General features: G+C 41.1%; 1 protein-coding gene and 1 long non-coding RNA gene across 3 annotated transcripts in view; one reads left to right on the forward strand and one right to left on the reverse strand.

Moving 5' to 3' along the window:
* LOC311267110 overlaps positions 1–26,634 on the forward strand; it is a 182,987-nt gene that overhangs the window by 114,032 nt on the left and 42,321 nt on the right. Inside the window, exon 2 of the long non-coding RNA XR_014623792.1 lies at positions 14,258–14,396. This is a non-coding gene — a long non-coding RNA (uncharacterized lncRNA). The remainder of the gene's footprint in view (positions 1–14,257; positions 14,397–26,634) is intronic.
* On the reverse strand, positions 3,525–7,578 carry LOC311271208 (G2/M phase-specific E3 ubiquitin-protein ligase-like). 2 transcript variants are annotated; one of them, XM_084376784.1, is made up of 13 exons: positions 7,399–7,578; positions 7,169–7,290; positions 6,581–6,887; positions 6,393–6,475; positions 6,168–6,220; positions 5,998–6,037; positions 5,855–5,916; positions 5,665–5,754; positions 5,231–5,544; positions 4,919–5,097; positions 4,525–4,697; positions 3,889–4,103; positions 3,525–3,809 (listed from the first exon to the last, which is right to left on the reverse strand). In XM_084376784.1, exons 1-13 carry the CDS (start codon positions 7,565–7,567, stop codon positions 3,574–3,576), a joined length of 2,043 nt encoding a protein of 680 aa, XP_084232910.1. In that variant the 5' UTR covers positions 7,568–7,578; the 3' UTR covers positions 3,525–3,573. The 2 variants fall into 2 exon arrangements, with proteins under 2 accessions (XP_084232910.1, XP_084232909.1); XM_084376783.1 differs by having other exon boundaries at positions 7,169–7,293.

Here is a 26,634-nt window from a genome sequence, read left to right on the forward strand (position 1 = left end):
GGGCCTTTCAAATGAAAATGGTACTGAAAAAATACATTGTTCTAAATGTCTTTATTTAGATATAATTGTCATTCATGCACACAGCATGAACAGAGAGAGAGTATGAAATGTCTGTATTGTCACTGCGCTGCCTTTATTATCTACATCTGTCCCACATCCAGGCGCTGCCCCACTGTCACACAATAGACTAAAACTACCGAGTGTGATAGCGATGCACTTAGATTCACCTCACCCACAAAATAGCGCACGATGTCTCACCTGACATAAACAAGCGGCTGTGTCTCACACACACAGTGCTGTATTGCTGGGGTGCTACTGGGGTAATTTCACTCATGGCACAGGCAGATTTGGCGTAACACATGGCCGATGTTGCACTGAAGACTAATTAAAGGACTGATTAAAATAGAGTAGCAGCTCTGTGTCTCACTCAATGTTGCCAGAGAACCTGTGAGTGAGTGAGGTGGGTTTGTGAGGAGTGTGAGAGAGGAAAGACACACAGTGGCATGGTTTTACCAAAGAGGGGGTTATGGAGTGCAGCTTCACCCTATATCTATATAAATGGTATTGTAAGTGTAAACTGTATCTCATTTGACAATACATAGATTTATCTTAAAGTCAAGATACTACCCAGTCCTCAACATCAAACGTGTAGTATGCTTTTTAAACTCTTTTAATTGGGATATTCAGAGTTAAAAGGTCATGTTGATAACATTTTTATGTAATATAAAAGTATCTCTTTTCCTTAAAAACATTTTTAGGATTATAAATTCATATTTTTACAATGTTTTTCAGGTAAAAGTTTTTGTTATTTGTTTTTTTTAAGTCTGTGTAATTCTCACTGTTGGTTCCAGCTTCTAGGTAGAATCAGGTGTTATCTGTGTTGGAGAGTCTTGGTACGTTTCTTGGCAAGTTGCCAGTTTGTGGAAAGAAACATAGATGGCTGAGTTTTACAGTATGAGCCCAGAATACCGTACTGCCTAACATTAGCTAGCTACTGTTATCAATATTAATGATATTGAGCGTTAGCAACATTAATCTTATTGAGCGTTAGCAACATTAATGTTAGCTAGCTAGCATTAGCAAAATTAACATTAGCTAGAAAACAAACTTAACAGGTGAGTTATTGTATATGTATGAGTGAAAACAGGTATTGCAATGTAGTACATTAAATTATTGTAAACTCAGATCAAATATAGACAATATAGACAATAGAAGTGTATTCAGACAAGACTCATTATGTTAAAAAGAAAAAATAGGCAACATTAAGGGAAACAAAGAAAATAAAAGGGTGGTGAGATGTTTAGATGGATGTCAGATGGGTCAACCATGCTTTTATGACTTGCATTTAAACTAGGCTAGTTTGGGGAAAGAGCTAATGCATTGTTCTTGGAGTGGTCTATAAAGTACGGTGGCCGGGAGGTGCAAACCAAAATTACAAAATGTGAAACACTTTTACGAAGCGTGAGACAAATTTACATTTTGGAAAACATTTTTACATTTCAGAAAACACATTTACATTTCAGAAAACACATTTACATTTCAGAAAACACATTTACATTTCAGAAAACAAATTTACATTATACAAAACACTTTTACAAGTCCCAAAACAAATTTACAAGTAACATCAACCGGAAAGGGAATGTACCAGCTCCGGGGTTGAACCGGAAGTGATAACCCGGCAGCGGCAAAGTCGAGTTGTTGTTGTTGATGGAGTTCATGGTGACCCTAGATGGACAGCCACCGAGTGAGGTTTTGCCCGTTTTGTGGACAACATATGAGCCGTTTAACGCGGTTTTGTTCTTCATGTGGTCGGTCTTTAGACTTTTTAAGGGGCATGGACCAGATCGACGGACCAGATATGCTGCAGCAGTGCATAACATATTTTAATCAGGGACACTCGTACGCTGTAATTGTGGACATGATGTCAAGTTTACACGGTGTTCACATCAGCTTGAGATCTCTGAAAAGCAAACTGAATGGAGCCGGGTTTTTTCGCAGAAAGGATTACTCTTCTACAAACGCCATAATTAGGGCCATCCGACTGGAACTTCGTGGACCTGGACAGCTGTTTGGCTACCGCATGATGTGGCAAGTACTCAGACAAAAGTACAATCTGCGAGTGAAGAGAGATCATGTTATGAATTTGCTCCGGGAGCTCAATCCTCGAGGGTGTGAGAGGAGAGCACGCAGAAGGTTTATAAGAAGAACCTACCACTCCATGGGACCGAACTATATGTGGCACGCGGATGGATATGATAAACTTAAGCCATATGGTTTGGCTCTTTCAGGCTGTATCGATGGATTTTCAAGAAAAGTACTGTGGCTTACATGTGGACCAACAAATAATGACCCAAGCGTGATCGCTCACTATTTTCTGTCATGTGTGCGAGACCTCGGCGTTATTCCCATGAGACTGAGGACTGATTGCGGCACGGAGAACGGGACCATGGCCGCAATTCAGTGCACCCTACGCCACCACCACAATGACTATTACTGTGGAGCGTCCAGCCACATGTATGGCTCATCCACAACCAACCAGAGGATTGAGTCGTGGTGGTCCGTATTCAGAAAGGGGAGGTATGTGGCTTTAATTAAATAATTTAATTATGTGTAACCTTTGATTTCATTCAAACATATGCTTAACATTATTATTGTATCAATTTCAATAGGTGTCAGTTCTGGATGGAGCTATTTGCAGACCTCAGGGATGCTGGATACTTCAACGGGAGCCACGAGCATCAGTGTCTACTGAGATACTGCTTTGGTGATGTTATTCAGAAGGACTTGGATGAGTGTGTGAGACTGTGGAACTGTCACAGGATTCGCCCCTCCAGAACAGCGTCATGTCCAGGAGGAGTGCCCAATGAGCTCTACTACTTACCACACAGGTAATACTTTGGTGGCAAATTGATGTTTGTATTTTTTTTTCTTTTATCTTAAAGTAAATGTAATTATGTCTTCTGTTTAACATAGGTTTGGCTCCAGAGACTGTGGATTTCAAATTGAACAGGCCGCTGCGCTCGATGCCTTTCCTGAGGCTCGCCTGACAAGAGCTCCATGTGGGGATGCAAACATGCAGGAGTACTTGGACTTAGCTATGGAGCACAATCATTTACAGCAACCAGAGTACTGGCAGTCTGCAACTGAACTGTATCTGAAACTAAAAGAAATTACACAGCTATGAATTGAAGAGAGGTTTATTGTTAGGGTTAGGATGGAGCACGTACACAAAGTGTCTGAATTTGTCACCCACAGCTTCATTATTTCACTGGTAAAGTAATGAGTATTTATTACATTTCTGTATTATAGAGAACAAAATGAATGACTTTTTTCATTCTAAATCCAAAACAGTGATTCAGACAGACCACAGTTTGAGAACCATGGATTAAAAACAATTGTCAAAAAGCTAACCCTAACCCTAAAAAAAAAAACATGCTCACATACTGGAGCATAACATTATAAAAACCTCTTTTAAAAAAGACTGAGACTTATAGACTGTAGCTGTGACAACAGCAACAAAGAACAAACAACAATGTTAGAGTGCGAGCTCTAGGGTTAATCCAGTCATATGGCTTATAAACAGCCAAATCCTGGACTATTTTGGATTCCAAAGTCCATTTGTGACTTAAACAGACTGTATGAATCTAGGAGTGGTAATTTCAACAAGTTTGAACACGTATTTGCCATTGGGAATGGAGAGTCATCCAGGAACTCTATTTGTGGCGATGGTTCCAACCCAGAAGGGGGAAGTGATGTCAGCCCAGTTGCAAACATCAAAACATCCTCCACAGAAACAGCAGCCTCGCCTTCTGCAAAGAAATAGTTTTTTTTTTTTAGATATATCATGGTGATGTGGTTTTCCAATAAATTACAAAAAAACATACAAACCTTCACAATCGAGGAGGTAGTCTGCCCAGTAGGCCAAGGTTTGACTTTCTTTTAGTCTCCTGTTACTTCCTGAAGGGCTGAGGTCAGGCTTGAAGAGTCTCTCAAGTTCAAAGCCAGTGAGTCGCTTTTCAGAGTGGCACAGGATGTGGGTCAGCAAAGAAGGGTGTTGCTGTAGTGCACTGAGAAACTGAAGGGCTGAAAGACCATCTTTGAATCTACAAATTGAACACAAACACTGTTTCACTGCTGTGCAGTGCCAACTGCATCAGAGGTTCTCTTCCCAACAATTAAAATCCACCTAAACAAATGTACATTTGGGGTTGGTTGTGTGTTACTTAAAAAACAACAACATTCTTTTGATTTGCACAGGGCAAGGCAAGTGTTACAAACTGCATGAATTAAATGCAGTCACACAAAGGAATGACACAGAGGGCAGGGTGGCATGAGTACTTGTAGATTGGCACAAGGCAGGGAATGGAGAGACAGACATCACATAGGCTATCAGTTGTAACACTATGGCGCAAATTTAGTCACAGTGACTAACTGATAATAGATATACATGGCATGAAGAATTTCAAACAAAAGTTTCATGAATACATAAAGAAGAAAATAACATCATTAAAAATACGATCTTACCTGTCAATTACAGATGAGTTGCGGTCAATAATGTACCATCGGACGTAGTCTGCCACGATTTCTGTCTTTTCTTCCACTGCAACCACGTGTCTCAGACAGCCTGCTGTCTGTAACATTGTGCTGTGTCTCAGGATACAATCTTGCAGAGTATCCACTGAAGCAGCATTCTCAATCTGAAAGACATTTAAAAAAAAGTAAATAATTGTATGTTCTGTATATCCTTGCGTATTTTTATTCAGTGACATACATAGCATGGTGTAACCCTACCCTACCAAAAACGTTTAAATGAAGCCAATTCTATGTATGTGATACAGGAAGTAAAATTTGTCTTGAAACAATGCAGGAACTATGTAAAACTCTGTCCTACCACACTGTAGCTTTATGCTATTCTCACCTCTCTCAAAGCTTTCCCTATTTCTTCATCAGTTATTAAATTAACTGTTGATTTGAATGAAGGTTGGCCGGCAAGATAATGTACAAGATCTTCTGACAGGAAATGGGGCCCTGGACCTCCATGTACAACTGACACTGCGATCATCTTTCCTGCCAGGAAGTATTCATCATCCCTAACAGCTGTGAATGAATTTATATTGCAAAATTAAAAAATAGTTCAAGATATTGAGGAAAAAAGCATATGCCATGTGACATACATGTCTAATTTTCATGAGCCAACCATTAGTATAGTACACATATAACCCAAGCATACCGTTTGCATTGTAGACCAAGAACCGATGTCCTTCTGGTCCATCGAAAATGGGCCGGTCTTTCAGGTGTTTCATGAGCAGAGTTAAAAATTCTCGTCTTGGACCACCTGTGTCAATCCCCTCCTCAAAAACACCAGCATCGTCAGTAAATCTGACCAGCATGTCACAGGTTTCAGAATATGTTGCACGCCTGAAACCCCTGACGGCTCCATCCCAAACATTAGCCCTTGAGATGTTGAACCGGCTGACTCTTTTGTGATCAATAGGAAGCGAGAGGTTTGCCACAATGTCAGTTAGTGTAATGTTCATCTCCTCCCTGTAATGACAGAAAGTGATCTAATCAATGAATTTTACATTGCACGCAGAACAATCACTTCAATACCATCAATATTGCACAATAAAAAAATGGAATGCCACGGTCAGAAGGTCACTTTACACTGCCGTGTGTTGGAAAGTCTCCACATTGATTGCAACCAGCTCCCCGTCGTCTTCCTCAACACCAGGTGCATACAGGTCTGTGTATTTACTGTTGGGAAATTACAATTTCTTAAAACATCTTACAAACACACATTTCTTCCCAATGAATTAAATTGAAATTTTGTGATTCACTATGATTTTTTACTTACCTGTAGCAAGAGGTCTTGGCTGGATTTGTTTCAGGTGAATCCTCAGCATCAGATATCACTATCTGAAAAACAAATTAAAATGTCTGAAAAAACAACAACACTGAAAGTAAGAAATGTTGGGCTGCCACAGTCTGCCCTATTACCTGTCCAGGCTGAATTGTTGCTGAATGTCCTGGTGCATCTCTGAAACATGATAAAAATGATATTACATTATTTAATACTGTCCTTTAGGCCTACAATAGTCATCTAAGAAGGACCTCTCGTAAAATCTGTTTGACGCCCTGACAAAGGCAAGATGCCAAAATGTACACACCTTTCATCTTCAGGTTTGTGTTTGGGAGTACTTTGGTTTTGTGGTTCAAAAACCTGTGAGGAAACACATAAATGTATCAACAATTTGTAATTGCTTCCATAACTGTTTCCTTACCATATACAGTTTTATCAGTGGTGAAAGGCTGTCAGTTTTGTCATAGATAAATCAATAAATATATTCATACATAAATTGGTATTAGAAAAAATAAATAAATAATTGATGTACCACAGTGTCAGCTCGATTGAATTCAGCTGCACTCGTTGATGCGATGACAATTTCAGAATCAGAGTCTGAGGTATCATCTGCTGCTGTAAAAACAAAAAAATTCATTCAAGATAATGTAGATACTGTAGGTGTAACCTTCATTAGGAGTTTAAAATATGTAAAAATATTGAATCATGACATCCACTAACCTCCTTTGAAATGTGATTCTAGGCAAATGAAAAAGGTGATCCTGGAGTATGGCTTCCCTAGTTCCTTCTTATATTCAGCCAATCTGAATGGCCTTTCTGACCCAGGCACATGGACCACCTCTGAGCAGTCTGGATACAAAAGGACATATTGTCCCTCTTGCATGTCTTTGTTAAACGTTCTCATTTTCTGGACAGCTTGTCTCAGTACATCAGGTGCTGCTACCTCTGGATCTACAAATAATGGGAGCGTTTTCCCTCTAAGAGGTCTTAAATCAGTTCCATTTGGCACCATCAATCCAATGTTTATCTAGAAAATGACAAAGACAAGATCAATTCTATGTATTAAGCATAGCTAATATAAAAGATTATACAGCGTTTCCCATACATACTATAAGTTACACTCCAAATCGTTACATTGTTGTGCACAGTTGCTTTAGCAAAGCATCTCGTCTTGTACGAGAGCTGCTGTTTTCCTGCTTTGAGTGCTATATGCTTTAATCTGTACCATACATCTAACATGACACCGATCCACTTCGGATTCATCTCGAGTCAGACAGTCGAGTATTGATAAGCTACAGTACAACCTACCTGGACGTGTTTTCGATCTTTAGCCGGACGTCTTCCTCTCGGCCCGTAGTTAAAAGACTGACGCTCTTTTGACTTGGAGCTTCTGTACTCCAGGAACTGCTTGTATGATGTACAAGGTTTTTCTGCTGAAATAAACAAAGCTCCATTTCAAAATAGATAGTTAACCAATAGGGTAATTCACGTTCATTCACATACGTTACTTCAGAAAGCGAGCGCTATGCTACACTTACTTTGATTAGCATTGTCCGGCTGTTGAGATGTCCCCTGTGCGATTTGTCCTTCCGCCTGGTCTTCGCCAGTTAAAAAGTCTAAAGACCGACCACACGAAAAACAAAACCGCGTTAAGCGGCTCATGTGTTTGCCACAAAACGGGCAAAACATCACTCCTTGGCTGTCCATCTAGGGTCACCATGAACTCCATCAACAACAACAACTCGATTTTTATCACTTCCGGTTCAACCCCGGAGTTGGTACATTCCCTTTCCGGTTGATGTTATTTGTAGGTTTGTTTTGGGACTTGTAAAAGTGTTTCAGCGCTTGTAAATTTGTCTCGGTGTTTGTAAATTTGTTTTCTGAAATGTAGATTTGTTTTCTGAAATGTAAATTTGTTTTCTGAAATGTAAATTTGTTTTATGATATGCAAAAATGTTTTCCAAAATGTAAATTTGTCTCACGCTTCGTAAAAGTGTTTCACATTTGTAATTTTGGTTTGCACCTCCCGGCCACCGTAATAAAGGGTTGCCAGATCCGATAGAATTTGTCTTCACATCTTCCATCCATCCATCCATTATCTTCCGCTTATCTGGGGTCGGGTCGCAGATGCAGCAGGCTTACCCCTAGATTCCACCAGATCCATGTCCTGTCCGTATCCGATCCACCATGGCAGCGACGCTGATCGGTTTCACTCTAGACTATGTGTGTACTTCCACTGGATCTGCTGCATTTCTTATCTACTCCGTTGCAGATCCGGCAGTCTGGACCCTTCTGTAGCAGATACGCAAGACTTCTATTTCTGCCTGATGCTGCAGCACGGTGCATCAATTCGGCTGAATTCAGCACCGAGCAGACAGGAAGTCAGACACCAAAATAACAACATAACATCCGGTTCATTTTCATAATAAAACAATCCGCGTTGACGCCAGCACAAAAATCTCAAGAGACAAATCCAAGCACTTCTTCTAACCCTTGTTGGGTTGGGAACTTTTGTCTGTTGTCTGTTGTGTTTAACTGAGGTCGCGTGTGATTCTGTAATTATTAACTCCTTGGTCTCTCAACTCCAGCTGTCCGGCAGTGCTGCGCTGTGCTGCACTGAAAACGCAACTGGTGGGGGTTGACAGACAACAGAGCAAGGAGCAAAACGCAGCGGAGCTATTCAGCAACGTACATGCAACCAGTGGAATTCCCGGGTTAGAAGGGTATTCCAGACTTCTTCTCCCCAGCAACGCTTTCCAGCTCCTCCTGGGGGATCCCAAGGCGGTACCCCTCCAGAGAGTTCTGGTTCTGCCCTTGGGTCTCCTCCCAGTTGGTCGTGCCTGGTACACCTCCAAAGGGAGGCGACTAAGAGGCATCCTAACAAGATGCCCGAACCACCTCAACTGGCTCCTTTTGATGCTAAGGAGCAGCGGCTCTACTCCGAGCTCCCCGCGGATGACTGAACTCCTCACCCTATCCCTAATGCTGAGCCCAGCCACCCTACGGCAGCTTGTATCCATGATCTCGCTCTTTAGGTCACTACCCACAGCTGGTGGCCATAGGTGAGGGTCGGAATGTAGATAGACTGGTAACTCGAGAGCTTCGCCTTCTGGCTCAGCTCCTCTCTTCACCACGACGGTCCGGAGCAGCATCTGCAGCACTGCTGATGCCGCACCAAGCCTCTTCACACCCTATTACTGAGAATTCATTAATTTCCAAGTGCAGGTGGTGCATAACATTTTTCACAAGGGCTGAATGAGATGGAGCATATGTTTGTTTCCAATTTAATAATATCAGCTAGAGGGGTTACAAATTTCAAAGTTGTGGTATGCTAATGTAAAAACACTTTTCTTTGAATACTTGAAAAACAGGCATGCTGGTGTCTGGATGCATGCCTGGAGTGAGGGAAACTGAGTTGACCTAAAATTACACCTGTTGCCACCAAAGTGCTGTATCAGCATAGTGACTTTCTGGACAAAATATTTAATTCATGTGCTTGACTTAGCCACTGCACTTCCTTGTACTCTCCTGTGCTGCTTGCCCCTTTACCTGGGACATAGATTTTCAGTGCACCGTGTACTGCCTGATGCCTCTTTGACTTCAGACCACATTTCTCTCTGATGCGGGGCTCTTGGGACTGTGTGTCACCAAAACAGTAGGTACTATAATTCACCTATGCATTCTGCAGGGCAAATATGCAGCACACAGACACAGACACACAGTCGTAACCTAAATCAGCATGCTATCCATCTCTGTCCTCTAATATACCCATGATCCCTGCTGTCTGCTGATCTTACAATCTCACTACATTCATTTATTGCATTTCTGTAGATACAAAACCTTTAACAATACAGAAAAACAAACAGATAAGAAAGGGAAAGCTTCCGCTTCAGTTGGGATTTCAGGACAGATTTGAGGTCTTAGCCAGTGGAAATCCTGCTGTAAAATTATGCTAATCTCTCCCTCTCTGAGAAAGGAGAGAGGCTTGATCCAAAAAATGCATTTCTTTATTCCTTTTTCTTTCTTTTTTTTTTTTTTTTAGGAGAGATGAAATACCAGACAGATTCAAATGTAGTGGAAGTTTTTCGCTGAAATTGGAATAATGGCATCTCAAAGGGCCAATACACACAAAGGAGTGAACTTGGAGTTGAGCAGGAGACAGAACCAACTCCTGATGATGGATTTTGGAGATGGGATGATCTTCTGTGAAGTCACAAAGTTCTGTTAGGGAGGCTTTTGAAGACGTGTTCTGTCAAGGCAGAAATATTCACAGTACCACTCCTCTCTGAGCTTCAATTGATTTGGGCTGCTAGGAGAGATTTCAGACAGATCTGTAAAGTGTGTAGGCGTCCATGTCACAATATGGACTGATGCCATGTTGGAAGACTTGTACTTTGTGCTACATCTGCTCTTCTCTCATGCTGAACCATTGAAGAGAAGCCACACGCAGCTGTCAGAAGAGCGCTATAGATTTTCCCGAAGACAACAGGTGATTTAAATATCAATTCACATATCTTTTTACACACGATCGTTCTGCAACTTGTCATTGTGTGCTGCTTTCTGCAGCATCATTCCTTATTTATCCTTTTGTCTTCACAGTTCAATTGGATCCACTCATATCCATTCTGGCTGTTATTGTTAATATTAACAACACTAAAGCCCACGATGCCTCCTTGCCTTTTACGATAAAGGCGATCATTGTTATTGCGCCCACTTGCAACCTCAATTAAATTTAGAGGCCGTTTTGTCCTGGCTTTAAAGAGCCTCTGACTTCCTCCAGGGGCTTAATCCCATAAACCACTGTGACCCACTGACATCATAACTTTAAGCCGCCAGGCAAGGCGATGTCAAACTATCCTCCAGAGGAGGCGAAATGGATGCAGGTCCCTTTGAATTTGTGTGTGCGTTTGTGTCAGCAGTGTAAAGCCATCATCACATGACACTGAGCTGTTATAATGACATATTATGATTGTAGTTTTATTTTTCTCTCTGCCTGACAGGCGACCAAAATGAGATTGAGATTTAACGTTTGCTCCCGTTAGGTGTTTATCAGCGGATGAGAGCAGGAGAATCTTTAAGCATTGTTGATCACTGTAAGCCTCCCCATTGTACTGATATGAGCAGTGGGAGCAGTGTTGTGCCGCCGCTGCTGTTTCTCTGTGTTGAACACATGTCTCCTAACAGGTCTGATTGGGCAAAAGTAAAGTTTGTTGCGACAATGGAATACTAAAATGTGTGATGCCGCCCACACCGCAAAAGATAAAAACCATAACAGCTTGTGTACTTAAAGCTGTGACCCCAACAACAGCTTACATTTTGGTTGCATTTAACATGAAAACAGACTGCATATCCAGCACTTTGTCATTTTATTTGTAGTGCATTTTGTAGTTGTGAGCATATTGAGCAAAAAACAAGACCACAACAAGCAAAAATACCAATGTAGGCACTGGCGGACCATCTTTTTTACAGAGTTCAAAGCAAATTCCATCGTCAAAGATTCAAGGTTTTCTTCTTGTTGTACAATACAGGAGCTTATTATGAATTTGATTTATTATTATTTATTTTATTTACTATTTTGTTAAAGTGTGGAGGATGAGTTCAGGAGTCTCAAAGCATGAGGATAGAATCTGCTCTGTAGTCTGGTGGTTAGGCACAAATACTTCTGTATCGTTTGTCAGATGGCAGCAGGGTGAACAGACTGTGGCCGGGGTGGGTGTTTTCTTTTAGCGTCCTTTGGGCTCTGTGCAGCCACCTCAACTCGGCGACATCACTGACGCTCAGTAGATGGCCTTCAATGATGTTCTGGGCGGTTTTAATCACCCGCTGCAGAGCCTTCCTGTCTGGAAGAGGTCAAGCCAGTTTGTGCGGAGCTCAGGACAGGAATGACATCGCCATATGTATTTGTAGTGGTCTGTTTGCTGAATGGACCCTTAACCTAATGCTACTTGATTCAAGGAGTTAAAGGAAGTTTTATTTATGGTTCACTCTTGGTAACGGTTTTGTGCGCCCATGTTGTGTGAAGATTGTTTGCTTGTTAGCCAATCAGAGAGAAGGATACCAAGTGGTCATGGTCCAAGTCCATTTAATCAGACACCTCAACTGAACTGAAGCAATTAGATGTCTGGACTCACTTTTTTACCTTCCCTGTTAACATTACACATTTTAAGATGAGAGGATTGTTTCTATTGGAAATGTTTTATCCTCTTATCTTAAACCTCAAATCAGCTTTGAGCCAAATATTATAAATGAAAAGTCTCTCTGAGCTCCCAACTCCTGTGTGCTCCTGTCTTACTACTTGAAAAAAAAGTTAATTTTGTCCTCAGATTTAACATTTGATTTTTGCTTCTCATCAACCAAAGTACCATAACATCTCTCAGTATCCAGGTTTAAAAGCATTCATCAGCACTGTAAAAAAATAAATCCAAATGTGCATTAAAATATGTGAATTTCTAATGGGAAGGGTAAAACTATTATCATTGGGCTCTCCCATGGGTGACCTGTTTGGCCGCCAGGTCAGGTATTTGTGTGTGTGTCCTGTGGTTTGTGTAATATATAGGCTGTATAACACTGACATCGATGTACCACCCCAGACCTGAGGGCCAGCAAGCAGGGGATTAGCCCCGGGAACAAAAGACAAAAACACCAACGTGTTTCTGTGATGTTCACAACAAGGGATTAGAAGGTTCCCACTGACAGGATTAAAACAATACCTCCTGTTTTTCTCTGTCCTTCTACACCAACCCGTTTTATCCCAACCTCACTTGTTACATTAAGAGATAATGTTTTTCTTTGCCTTCCCTCTGTTTGGAGCTTTTCTCTGCGCTCTTTATCCCACTCCTTCTTTTTAATGGTTAACCTGTGTTTTGGTTCCTTCCCCTTCTCTGGTAGGATTATTTCAATCCTGCCTAATCCTGAAATTCCACCTCAATGCAATGCGTCTGAGTAGAGCTCTTATTTATGAAGAAATGCATTTAGAAGAAAAAGTAAGAGTGTTTTATTTGTTTTTTTCACGATTCCTGTGTTTTTAGTTGAACAGGTATTTTGAGTCGAGGACGCCTCATAACTCAAATTGAAACGGACCAGTGAACCAGTGAGACCGGTGATAGAATTAGAAAAAAACAATGACTGTCAACCAGTCAACAATCAAAATGCTGGGTTTTTTTTTCTCATTTGCTCTCTGAATGACAAGAAAGAATATGTTAAAGGTTTTGTCTGACAGAGGCAATATAATCAACTGAATTCGCCAGGCACACTGAAACTAATTGAGTCAATCAAAAACGATTACCTATCAACCTGACACACCAAAGAAATGGTCAGAGAAAATTGGGTCATTACTGTTAGGGGAGAACTAATACTAAAAAAAAAAAAAAAAAAAAAAAGATTTGGCACGGAAGGGCTGTTCTGAATTTGTCTCGATTGAATGGCTCACTGGAAATATATGGATGATGGACTTCCTTCCCAATTTGTGACATGGATTATAGGATTTAAACAATACGCTATGAGGATACTTTAATGGAAAAAAAGGAAGTGTGTACAAGAGACGGGCTTATTACTATTTTCTCACAGTATGATCCAAATGTAATTAAAAGATTGAGTGATAGAGTTACAATCAGTGTGACAGCCAGAGATGATAGCGGATGTTGACACAGCTGATATGTGGAGATGAGACGACTGGGCTGTGACCACACTGATTGGTCTGATGTAATTGGAATGTTGACAAAAATAAACACCGGTTCTGGAGGGCACCAATTATTCTAAACGCCAGCCTGCCAGGCAAAAGCAATCACACCCGGACAAGCCTCCGAGCTATCAATAATCACACACACCCTCCCTGACAAACCTCCAAACAGAGATGTTTACACATAGATAAGGCCCCATGACAAACCCCTGCCAAAAACAAAAAACAGGTCTTCATGCGAGAGTGCGATTACAGAAAAGAACCAAACAGCGGGAGTAATCAGACAAAGATCAACCTCCGAGGCAGGAGTGATCACACACAGGACGCCTGGGGGGTGACAGCGGCAATAATCAAAAGACGACTGCCATCCCAGCTTGTTCGCTGTCAGGCCAACAGGTGTAATGATACGTTGAGGATGAAGAGATTCCTCCATTTAGGAGCTGTTGCAGAGCAGAGCGGACACCAGTCGACTGTGCCTTGAGGGTTGCTCCTGGTTACCTTCGGATTGTAGAACGAGAAAAGAGTTCCAGCGAGATATCTCTTTCTGTAGAAAAAGTCAAATAATGAGATCTGCCGATTACATTCCTCTCTCACTTGTTGCGAAAGTTGCCCGATGCTCAGTGATAATCTTGTTCTATATTCCATCTGTTCACCAGACTGTCATTCATTTGCCTATTTTTTGACCTTCAAATCTATCGTTCACTCCTTCTGACATGCAGCGTCTCCAGATTGACACTTCTGGTGGGCCATGGGGGGCATTCGCTGCTGTCAGACAGACTCTTTCTGACAACTCAGCACTAGTGGGCATGTCCAATCTCCAAGACCCACGGAAGGACGACACCCGCGCAGAAGAAGAAGGTGCCGAAATGCTCACTCTTCATTTTTGTTTAGTCGTGAATCACTCTGTGCTGCGTGTAACACTGACTTTTCATGCTGGCAACTATCTGTCTATATCCCGGTCTCCATTTCCGTGTGCGCGTGTGCAGATGTGTGTGTGTGTGTGTGTGTGTGTGTTCTGTGAACTGCGCCATCACTCTCCTATCATCCCCATCAGCTACTCGTGTCTTGCTCTTCTCCCAAATCTTCCTGACCTTCCTCAAATAAACCTATCAGCTGTAATCAAGAGCTATCTTGTCCTTTCTCCTACATTCACTTTGACATATACACGCAGGCTCGCAGACACACACACACACACACACACCAGTGTCAACTTTTCATGCAGGTCTTTTTCTCTCCCTTGTGGACTTTCAAGGCGGAGGCGGTCTGTGCCAGAGTGCTCAGTGGCATCTGAAGCGATGCAGGCCCCTGTCACATATTGGGCCGCCCACCACTGTCCATATATTATCACTTCTATTAGAGAAATGAGATATTTGAGTCACGCTTCATCCTTAAGACAAGTTATAGAATGAATAATGTAGGAAGTACAAGAAACATGTGAGTGTAAATGAGACATTTAGGGAAAGTTAATCATGTTTGCATTTGCACTATTAAAGGTCCATTGTGGAGGATTTAGAGGCGTCTGTCGGTGAGCTTTTTACATAGAACCATCTGAGATGGTGCCACTAGGAACTGTTTGGAAAAGTACTTGGCCGGTGATCTGACAAACAATAGGAGAGCGCTACGACCAGTGAAGGAAGTTGGAAACTCAAACGCTGACTGAAGTAAGTTGAGAGAAGAGCATTTAAAAGTTTTCTATCGAGAAACCTTCAGAAATGTTCTTTGCTTTTCTTTCAATGACATATACTCTCCAGTTCTGGAAACCCACCATTGAGTCTGGTTCTGCTTGAGGTTTCTGCCTCTACCTTTGATTGATTGATTGATTGATTGATGCATTGATTGATTGATAAATGATGCTATAGCTGCTACGCTAACCTCTTGAGGAGCCGCCAGTCACTTGTCTCGCTGGTCGTAACACCTGAACACCCATAGTTCCTCACAGTTTGCTGATTGGATCAACCACTCTGTATTCAGCCACGAGCAGCTAGCTTTAAGCTTGGCAAGGTTGACTTGTGAGATCACATGATCACAAATCCATCATCATGTCCCATATGGGTTAGTGTAGAAACAAGGTGGTGCAACATGGGGGTCTGCGTAGAAGAGGACTCTGTAGATCTGTAGACAAAAGGCTCAATCAAAAGTAACAAAAACACAACCATTCTTGGTTTCATGTGGTCATACACTGATAAAAACATATTTAAGAATGATATATTCCATTTTTGCCAATTTATTTCCCTAAATCAGAGCTGCCCAAAGAGGGGCCCACGGACCAAAGCTGGGCTGCCATAAGGTCAATTCAGCTTATAAGAATTCATTAAAAAAATTAAAGTATATATCACTGTTTGTGCAATTTTTTTAGGTATCATACTAAATTCTACACACTGGATTGTTTGATTATGTTTTAAAGTTTTTATTTCTGAAAAAGTAAATGTTTGTGAAAATACACATGAATCCAAAATGTTGCTAGCAACGATACATAATAATTTAATTGTACACAACGTTAATGATAGTCTTGTCATGATTCCTTGTGCTATCTAGCAAGCTAACCAAACCTTTTCCCCTATCCATGACGGAAAGCTAGTCAGCTACATGTTGGGGTGCTATCTGTATTATTACATTCATTCTTGTGAGCCACAGTGAATTGTTTTGTAACTTATCGATCTAGAAACTCAGAAATACCCTTCACCTCGGAAACCACCTGAGACATTTTACATGGTACTATAGGCCGCCCTATTGTAGGCCCAGTTTAATATGCAACTATGCAAATTGCTATGCTAAGGGTTCCTTGGCCTGAAAAATATTGAGGAGCCCTGCTTTAAGAGAATATTACAAGGTACACATATTTAAAAAGAAATGCTGCAATGGCAATATCACTTCTAATTATTCTTTCTCCTCTGTCTCTTCCAAACACACACACACACACACACACACACACACACACACACACGGACACGGACTGTATCTCCCAAGAGCACTCTGCTCTCTGCTCCCCCTCAGTCCCAAGGCCAGATTATCATAGACAAAATGAGAGCGAGAGCGAGCAAGAGGGAGAGAGAGAGCGCGAGCAGAAGGAGCCTGGTTTTTGTCAGTGGGTCACACGGTGGTGGCATGGTTAACTAGCTAATATGATTAAATTTAGCAGAGGCACAAGTCACATTGTCAGCCCACATCAAAGTCTACCCGCCACTGCGAGAGCAAAACGAGCCCTCTGCGGAAAGCGAGAGAGAGAGATGAGAACGAGATGAGCAGACGAGGCAGAGGGTGATGTTTTAAACATAAAACAGAAACAGAATGGTAAGGACGGATGAGGCAATAATGAGGCAAGAGAGGAGGAAGGAGTGTTGGCTTAACCTATCAAGCGAACTCCATGACCTGAAAAGTAGCAGTTAACAGCAAACCTCTTGTCCGTTTTCATCTGTGTACAAATGAAGGGTCATTGACAAACACTTATGGTGTCAAGTATGAAACCAGCCCGCTGACCTTGCGGTTTGATTATCTGCCTTGAGACTGAGAGTTTGTGAGCTCACTTCTCAGATGGTTTATTGCGTGGCGTGAAACATATGAAATTGCTTTTAGAGTCGAGCGCTTCAATTGACCTCTGTTCTCCCTCAGAAGTACACATGGCAATAAATAAGTACAAAGCGCAAAAAATAGAAGAAGATGTAAGAAGTAGAGATGTAAAGCACCTCGGTGGTGGTTAATATAGAAAATATCATTTTCACACTTCTTTTCTTTCATATTCAATTATTGCTGCAGTTTGACAGTGTTTGACTGAACTGGTTGGTATTTTTCACTTCAGTATTCAGTCTGGCATTGTGTTCATGTTTGCCATTTTCTGTTTGGGAGAAAAGGAGCATTGTGCATTCGTGAGATTTTGAAGTCGACACAGAAGCTATTAGTGGTAACAGTTACTAGAAGAAGTGTTAAAAAAATGTAATTGAAATATGTAATGACATTTTTTTTACCAATATGCATTCATTTTGACTAAAATTAAGCCAAAATCAGTCAAAATAAACGCTGGTATAGATAGTCACAGTTCCTAAAGGGTGGACTGTAATTACTCAGGTGATCCACTAACTTCACCAGGGAGTCTGCAGCCCCTAGGGGGTCCTCAGAGTTACTGCAGTGGGGGTCGCTAAATATGAAAATACACCTTAAAATACATGCAACGTATTGTGATCAAAGATAAATTACAAACAAAAAAGACAACATTTATTTTACACCAATGACAGTGATTTCTCATGCAATCATGTGTGTAATCTAACCCAACCTTACGCTCAATCAATGTGTATTTAAAAAAAAATAATGAAATGTGTCTTTACTTAAAGCTTTTCCCTATCTCATAACTGCTAACTAATCAGCTTACCACATATTATTGAAACCTCTTTATTATCAAGTTGCATTATTGCCTGAAGTGTACGGACATTCTTGTGAGCCACAACGGATTATGTGTTAACTTATTGAGTAAGACACTTCACCAGAAAAATTGCAGAGGTCGATCTTAACGTGCCTAACATTAGCCATGCTGCCAACTGCTACTTGTCATACATGTCGCGCTATCATCAGGTCAAACTTTGAGGTTGCCGATAGGCTCGTCACCTGAATGCTACTGAATAAAATCAATAACATCCATCAGCGTCAGCTTGGTTAGTGCTAATTAGCATTAAACATTAAAATGCTTGTTAGCACAAAAGTGTGCTTCAGTGGTGACCATGCTAAACAACACCATTGCCATGAACACCGTAATTGTGAGCATGTAAGCATGCTGAAATTAACATTTAGCTGAAAACAAAACTGTGCCTCACAAATGGTCAAATGAAGCAAAGTCAAAGTCTGTTTGTGAGTAGCATATGCTATTATGACAATATGACAATATTGCTTATTGTTGGCAGTAACAACTCGATAAAATGACAAGGTAATATGGCCAAAACATAAATACAAAAAATAATGAAAACTTTTCTTTCTTGTAATTAGTAAAAAAATAAAATAAATAAATAAATAAAACAAGTGAAAATTGCCTTAAAAACAATGTGTCTTATATCTCACCTACATGCTAGTTTCTAGGCAGCTGTGTCTTATATTAAGTGTAATGAGATATTTTGACTTAAAAAATTAGAAAAATAAACTCTGTAAAATCTTACCAAAAAGACTTGTGATGGATTGAACCTGAGTTTGATATCTCACATAAAGACTGAAGACACTTCCTCCAGGGTTTCCCCCAGTGTATTATAAGCCTGGAGGGCTGCCAGGTCTTACTTGCCCCCCCGCCAGGCTAAGCATCGTTTATTTAGGCTATTTTCTTGAAGTCAGTTTTTGCGCTCCATCAACACGTGATCAGGTGTCTTTTTCATCACCTCAAAACGTCACAACTTCGTCGCGCATAACAGGACATATCACAGACATCATGCTCATCAGACCGCTGCTTCACCAGCTGACCGACCTCGTAGCCGTTAACGTGAGCCGAGCCGCGGCTCTAGAGGCTCAGCCAGCTGCTGCAGCGACTAGTAGCTGTTAGCTGTTAGCACGTCGTCCCCTGCAGCGTCAGAGCTCCGGACTTCTGTGAGCCGAGGTGCTTTCACCAGATGTGAAAATTACCCAGCGTTTCATTTTTCAGCTCGTACGGTTCGCGTTTGCACACATTGTTTTTTAGTTTTTAGTGCAGACAGTTGATATTATTTATCTAAATTATATTTTTATTATTTATTTATTTTTGTGGTTGGTTGAACAGCATTTCAAGAGTGCAATCTGTAAGACCTAGTGTTACATAAATGTCTTATAATAACACATGATAATGATAATATTTTCAAATTTCCAGTCAACTTTTAACATTGATCTTAAAGCCTTATGGAATCACTCCTTCTAAATTCTACTACTCCATTAATGAATCTGTTACCTATAGGGCCCTGCCATCAGTCAAATGTCAGAGTCAGGCCCCTGACACAAAAAAACATGCTTGGGCACCGGTGGGCCGCTGGTGGGCCACCCCACCACCGGGCTTAGCAAGTTTTCTGGAGGGAAACCCTGTCCTCCCTCTCTGCATCTTGTGCCAGCATCCAAACCCAAAATGCAGGTGCTAGCCTGACAACGTATTTAAAAGGGACTTGAGCCTCGAGCAGTTTGAATATGTTGAATGGATAGCACGGGGAGTACCTCGGATTCAGAATGAGTCTGTTGTTAATGCGAAATAGAAACTGAATGCTGTTGTTAATGTCAGATGTCCAATTTGGTTTCAGATTTCCTCAGATGATGCCAGTACACACACCTGCTCGGTGTTTCCTTATATAGCATGCTTCTGCATACAGAATACTCTGAGGAGACCTAAACTGGGGATAAGACTGAATTATAATTATCACCGCTCCATGAATATAATAAGACTACACAGTCTCACACACACACACACACACACACACACACACACACACAGTCCCCTTGTGCTTGGTGGCAAATCACGGGGGCTTTGAACCCTCTCAGAATAAATTGGTTTGGAGTCAATACAAAGCACTATTATACTAGTACATTTTATTTCAGCTGAAAATGTGAAAGCATTTGAAAGTGATCTGAGCAGAATCTCCAACAGAAAATGAAAACGATTAGCAGAAATCAGACAAGAGAAAGGAAAAGAACACAATCTCTTTTTAACAACAGGTGCTCAGACAAATTGGACATCAGCCAGGGAGTAATGCTTTCGTTTGTTTTTCCTAATCTAAAATGACAGTGTATTTACAGTATTTGTGCACCGCCTGAGAGGTTCTCCTCTGACATTACTTCTTTGGGACTGGCTTTTTTTGTTCATGGCTCATTATCACGCCCCTGAGATTGCCAGCTATTGACATTAATGATATCTAAAACTGGCTGTAAGCTGTTTGGCTGTACATGTTGTGCAATTGGGGAGCTAAAGTGTGTCACTGGTGAATTCTACCTTGACTAAAATGTTTGCAGCGACTGCTAGCTGAGCAGCCTGCGCTGGACATGCATTTTCAAATGCATTCATTAGTTTTACAGGGTTTTAGCTGTGGGGCTCATTTGTTGATGTTTTGTTTTAGTTTTGTGTTCATGCTGATTCTGTTCTTGTGCCAATTTAGGCTGCGGAGACACAAATGCATACTAAGTTGCTTATTGATATTCAAAACAGTGTTTTACATTAGAGCTTAACAGTAGAACTTGTTAACACTCGGCTGTTTGTGTTTATGTGTGCGACTGAACCAAATCCTGAAATGACGTTTAAGCTTTGGATTGACAGAAAGGCTCAGTTTGTACTTATTTAAAGGAATATCTTGTGACTTTATTATAACATTGTATTATTATTATTCTAGATAAGGCAGACAGGGAGACTTTTCTAACTCAAGTCAAAATTATTCTCACTAATTTAAAGCTCCACAATTAATACATTATTGACTCTTTACTGTGTAAAAACAAGCCAAGGCGTTGTTTGCAGTTTGAGGTGTGCTGTCGGCGGTTTTACAGACGTCTCTTTTATAATGGTGCTCTATGAGAAAAAATATTTTTGGGCCCATTTTTGGGAATTTTTTGCTTCAATACTGCGAGTGGCCACTGGGCAAGGCTCAGCTGCACCGTCCTATCTGGGTTCTATTAAAATCTATGAGCTGCGTATTGTTTCACATATGGCCTTTCACAAATACACCTTAATGAAAGGCCTGGCATACTGGTTATTTATTGAAAGAGCACAGCATAGTAAATTATGAATCCTAATGTGGCGAAGGCATTAACCGCAGATCAGAGGAAGAGTAGGATGGGTCATTCACAGGTATACTAGTGGAATGGCTTAATCCCATGGTAATGATATGCCTCGCATCCTGGTTGTTTACTATTATTTTTTTGAATCACTTGTTGGACTGGCATGCTAGTAGCATAGCAACGTAGACACTTCCCATTTGTTGTTTAATAAAAAATTGGTAAAATCTTTTGACGTACAGTTTTACCACCTTCTGGATCTGGGGGATTAAAGTTAACAATATTACGACACACAAACGCACCATGGAATTACATCCCCACACTGCAACACAGCCCTCTGGCTAATCACGGCAATGCTTGATCTGGTCTAAATGAGGCCTTACTAAGTCCACCTGCCAGCACCTACTTCACATGTTATATCTCATGTGTTTCATCCATACAAACAATGAGCCAGGCTCGCCATTTCTTCCTGTTGCCAGTACTTTTTGCAGAGTGAACCCTCACTTCCCCTGCCTTTATTGTCTCTTGTGTCTTTCAGATCCTTCTATGTATGATCACAGCTCCCACTCAGCCTCTATTGGCCCCCTCTTTTCTTACCTACAGTACCCATCCATTTTCCCTTATGTGCAGTCGCCCCTCTCTTCTCTCCCAGTGCAGAGTGAAGGGCACAGAGGACTGCCAGTCTGGTCCTCATTATAACAATATGTGTGATACCTTTTACAGTTGTCAGAGTGAGGGGGTAAATCTGGCCGTTCTGCCCCCTCTGGCAGGAGGCCTGTCACATCAATGACCAGTGCTTCTTCCTGATTTGCTGTCGCCCATGGTTACAGACTGATTCTAATCTGTGCCCGAGCCCTCTGCGCTGAGATAATTAAAAGCATCACTTTTACAAGTTCTTTATGAGTTTTTTTCTAGCATGCTATTATTTTCATGATTTCATTTTATATTTTTGTTTGACAGGTATCACAGTTTTGACATGTATCCACCTCGGAATGTGACATGATGATGTTGGGGACGGGATGAAATGCAGAGGAAAGTGACAGTTTTTTTTTGTCTTCAGCTCTTTGGAGATAATTACAGTGTTTACCGGCAAATTGTCAAATCATATACCTGACATTTTGGGGCTTATTCAGTCGAGGGACTCTTTAACAGTCGGGAAATCTTATTATTGTTTGCTGTAAGCCTCACTGATTATGAAATCACAGAGGATTATAGAAAAGTGTTCATTAGAATGTCAGTAAATGTTAATTGCATCCAGTGGGAAGAGATATATTGGATCGAGGCGACAATACTATAAATGCAGTCCATAAAACAATGACATACACCTCCTGACAGAGCTCATAACCAACACTGTATATCAATTTATTGATCCATCGATACCCCAATCCCCGCGCTGCCTCAATTTACTGGATTGTACATCACACACACACACACAGGAAAGGTATCAGGCAGGTGCACGGGCGCAAATACACACACGCTTTATATCCGCCTCGAGCACACACGCAGACAGGATTGACTAGCATATTTCACCAGGAGAGGAGAAAAATGCTCTATAACAGAAATGTCAAGGTGTTTTAAGGAAGAAATATGCTTTGGCACACAACAGCAATTGATGAAATGTGACCTTGAGTTCCTCTTTTTCCATTTTTGTTGCATCGGAATAATGAATGGTGCTGGGTCAGGAGAAAAAGAGGAAAAAGCAAATCGAGGAACCATGAGGAACCGTTTTTATGGTTATTACAATCAGTTGTCGGCAGCGGGGAATAAAAGATGAGCTTTAAATGTGGCACTGTATGCATGAGTCACCGGATAACACTGAGAAGCATCCAACAACTAACACACATCATTCTCTGTTTATAATAACTCTCGCTAATTACTTTTCAGGATCAATAAAACCTGCAAATTGAATGGAACTGTTCTTTAAGCACAATTTATAGGGAGAAAAATCTGTGTTGGTGTGTGTGAGTGAGTGTGGTGGGAGGAGTTCAATTGAGTTGAGAAATGAGAACGTGTTTGATCATTTGGCCAACGCACACAGCAATTGACCTATCGTTGGAAGTTTCAGAGGGTGAAATGAGAGTTTTGGAGAAAAAAGGCGAAAACAAAAATTGGAGTTAATTATGTGCTGATCCTCTCGGGGAACATTTTACCTTCAGAAGTTCCTTTTTCATTATATGAGTAGAATTTTTGCTCTTACTTCAATAACCCAACGAGTCAAATATGTGCTCAGTAAATGCATTAGGGCGGTGTATTTGTATATGCAGGTTTGCTTTCTGGCTCTTGCCCGTAAATCTCTGTGATGGAATAGTTCCATGCTGACTATATTCAAACATGACAGACCAACTAAGGACTGAGCTGCAATTTGACAGCTGGTATGGGAGAGTATAGGCACAAGGCAGTTTCATGTAAGTACCATGGTGGGAAACTGTTTACTAAAACATGCCACTAAGCTGCTATCTTGTCCTCAAAGCAGTTTCCTAAATTTGCAACAGATTGATATTCACTAGATGCAGCGTCTTGTTATCGGAAGGTCGCTGGTTCGATTCCCCTGGTCTGCATGTTGAAGTGTCCTTGTGCAAGACCTCGCATGGCAGCCACCGCCATCAGTGTATGTATGAATTACTGTAAGTCGCTTTGCAACCCTGTCTCATGCAAATGATGTTTATATGCTGTTAAGTTGCTCCATCAGACACCATCACATATATTCTTGGTGATTCTCTATGTGAGGGTTAGTTAAAGATTGTGAGGTTTTTGGGTTTTAATATTAAAACAGAAAGTGGCTTGAACAGTGACTCCCAAAACGAATCACCACTCCCGAAACAAAATGAAGCTGCAGTGTACAAGCTTCATAGTGTACGAGGTAACACCTCGGTCATACAGTCACAGTTTGGTCGGGTTTAAGAAAGAAAAATACTTGGTTAGGTTGAGGTAAACATTATGGTGAAGTGAGTGAGTTAAAATAACTCTTACTTACAGTATGTAACTCACATGTGCTATGTGCATGACGTAGGTTAACTACTGTAGCTAAAATAACTCACTGTGGAATTATCAGCTGTCTTCTGGTTTGAAAGTCCTGTGTTTGTTTCCTTAACCGTCCATCTCCTCCCAATGCGAACTTTCTCACGTTTTATACGACATCACCTAATTTCCTCCTTTGCTGCTGCAATAATTAAAAAACCTGTATTATAAAGTGTACATATTTGTCATAATATGTTGCTTGCACAGTCAACCTATATGGTTGTTTTTCTGATGAGGATGAGCTGCTTGAAGAGCAATGCACAACGTGGGCTAGTATAGAGTGAGGACAGGAATGAGTCCTAAAACCTGGAAATCAGTTAGCATCATAGTACATCACTCGTCTCAAAGTCAGTGAGTTTTTTGTATGGGTTTTCCATTTAGATGTCTGACATAAGCTCAAGAGATGTTTAAGATCTTGCTGAACAAAACTTGTGTTTGCCACAGAGCTAATATTCTGCAACAATCAAACATCCAATTGAAAAATAGGCTATTTGTTAAGGGAACCAGGGCGATACTAACCTCCAGGTTAGCCTACAAAAATACATCATCCCTGCAGCTCTCTTTTAAGGTTTACCTGAAACCACCATTTCCCCCAACCTTGACCAAAGTGCTTTTGGTGCCTGAACGTAACAACACTCAGAGCTCAGAATGCAGACCTCAGGACTGCGGGGTCAGAAATGTAGCTCTTTATAGAAAGAATAACCAGGGAACATTATCCAAGCAGCAATTACATTTTCCCTTCAAACTTAACCAGAAAAACAAAATTGTAGTTCACAAACATAATTTCCAGGTGACAGTGTTGACTTTATTCACATTCCAGCTTTGCTATGTAGAAATTATGTAGAAATGTGTTGGTCTATAAAAGGCAGATTTCCAGAGCAAGTCTTACATATCCAGTGAATTTAATACCTGATTAATCAAAGCTGCTTCAATGAGATTAATGCAAAAATCCTGTAAATCGAACACTGCCATTAATCAGTCCTGCTCGATGATTTGCAACATTGCCGACAACGGCCAGGGATATTAAAAGGTGTGATGGCTACCTCGATGCAAATTCTCTACTGTCTTCTCATAGTATGTGTCCTTGTATCACCAAATCCAAATTGAGGTCCTTTGCAAACAGGATGTAAATATGTGAATCTGGTGAGTCATTTACTCATGATCATGGATGTATGTGATGAAACTTCAGAATTTTTCATTTCAGATATATTTTTGCTGTCCAGTCAGCATCACTATTCTTTTTTGTACTTCCTTTACCATTCTCCCTTGGTATTTTACTGCCATGATATCGCCACTATCCATTACACTGACACATGACCCATCTCGTCCACTTATCTATTTTGTTTGACCTCTATTTCTCAGCATCTTCCGAATCCTCCGTCTGTCACTTATCTCTGGTTTTTGAGTCCCCGTCTTGAACTTCTCTCCCAATAACTCCATTACATGCCCTATTGCCCTTTCGCCGTTACTTCTCCCGCTCCTTACCCAGAATCGACTTGCTCTTCCCTAACCTATATGCATGCCTGTTTGACCATTGTTCCCCCTCTCCTCCTCCTCTCTGCATCCAACGTCTTCCTTCTTTTCCCTTCAATCTCCATCCCCCGTGGGACCGGGGCCCTACCTCATGAAAGAGTCATCAGCGGTGCATAGCTCTTAATAACAGCTAATCTGTTTAAGCAGCCGCTAAAAAGGTCATGGCATCGGCTAGTGAGGGACAGAGGAGGGAGAAGGAATGGATTGGAATGGAGGATTCGTAAGAATAGGAGGCCAGGAGAATGGACAGGGGGGAGGAGGAGGGGTAACAGCTGGAGTGAGTTTTCATTCTATAGGATGTATACATTATTTTCTCAAACTACAGATAAAATACAACTCAGCACTATATATAATAAAATAATAATACAAATAATATAAATCTGTGTATTGGTGCAGAAGATAACAGCATGATGTCAGAGTGGTATTCTCCGGTACAAGATCTCAACTGGAGTCTCCTGAATCCAGCTTCGGTTCAATGGGAAAGTGATTTGTGAACACTCACAGCCATCAGATCCTATTATGGCGCCTGCAAATTCTCTCATAATGACTGTACGGAGACATCCAATGGCAAAATCAATCATAGATCTATGCACTTATTGAGAAGCCATCAGAGGCCGAGAGGAAAGTGAGGGGAGAGGATCGATACGATACAGCAACAGTGAAACACACATTGTACGGGAAAGATGGCAGAGGGCTGCTGGCTAGGTCAGTGGAATGGGTAAGAGCTGGAGAGGAACAGAAGTGAAGCTAATGATGAGATGGACATTTACTGTGGCAACAGCCTCAATCAATACACCCCAAAATAAAAAGGCTTAACATGTGTAATTAGATTGCTTGCCCACATACACTGCATTGC

The sequence above is a fragment of the Pagrus pagrus genome, assembly GCF_965226575.1.
Source record: "Pagrus pagrus genome assembly, chromosome: 2".
NCBI classification, from domain to species: domain Eukaryota; kingdom Metazoa; phylum Chordata; class Actinopteri; order Spariformes; family Sparidae; genus Pagrus; species Pagrus pagrus.

Excerpts from the sequence above, each read along its gene's own strand:
- LOC311271208 (XM_084376783.1), bottom strand. The coding sequence starts at position 7,567 with ATGGACAGCCAAGGAGTGATGTTTTGCCCGTTTTGTGGCAAACACATG. Across the intron at positions 6,476-6,580 it reads AGAATCACATTTCAAAGGAG|CAGCAGATGATACCTCAGAC; the intron begins GTTAGTGGATGT and ends TTGTTTTTACAG. Across the intron at positions 5,545-5,664 it reads ACTTTCCAACACACGGCAGT|GGAGGAGATGAACATTACAC; the intron begins GTAAAGTGACCT and ends CTGTCATTACAG.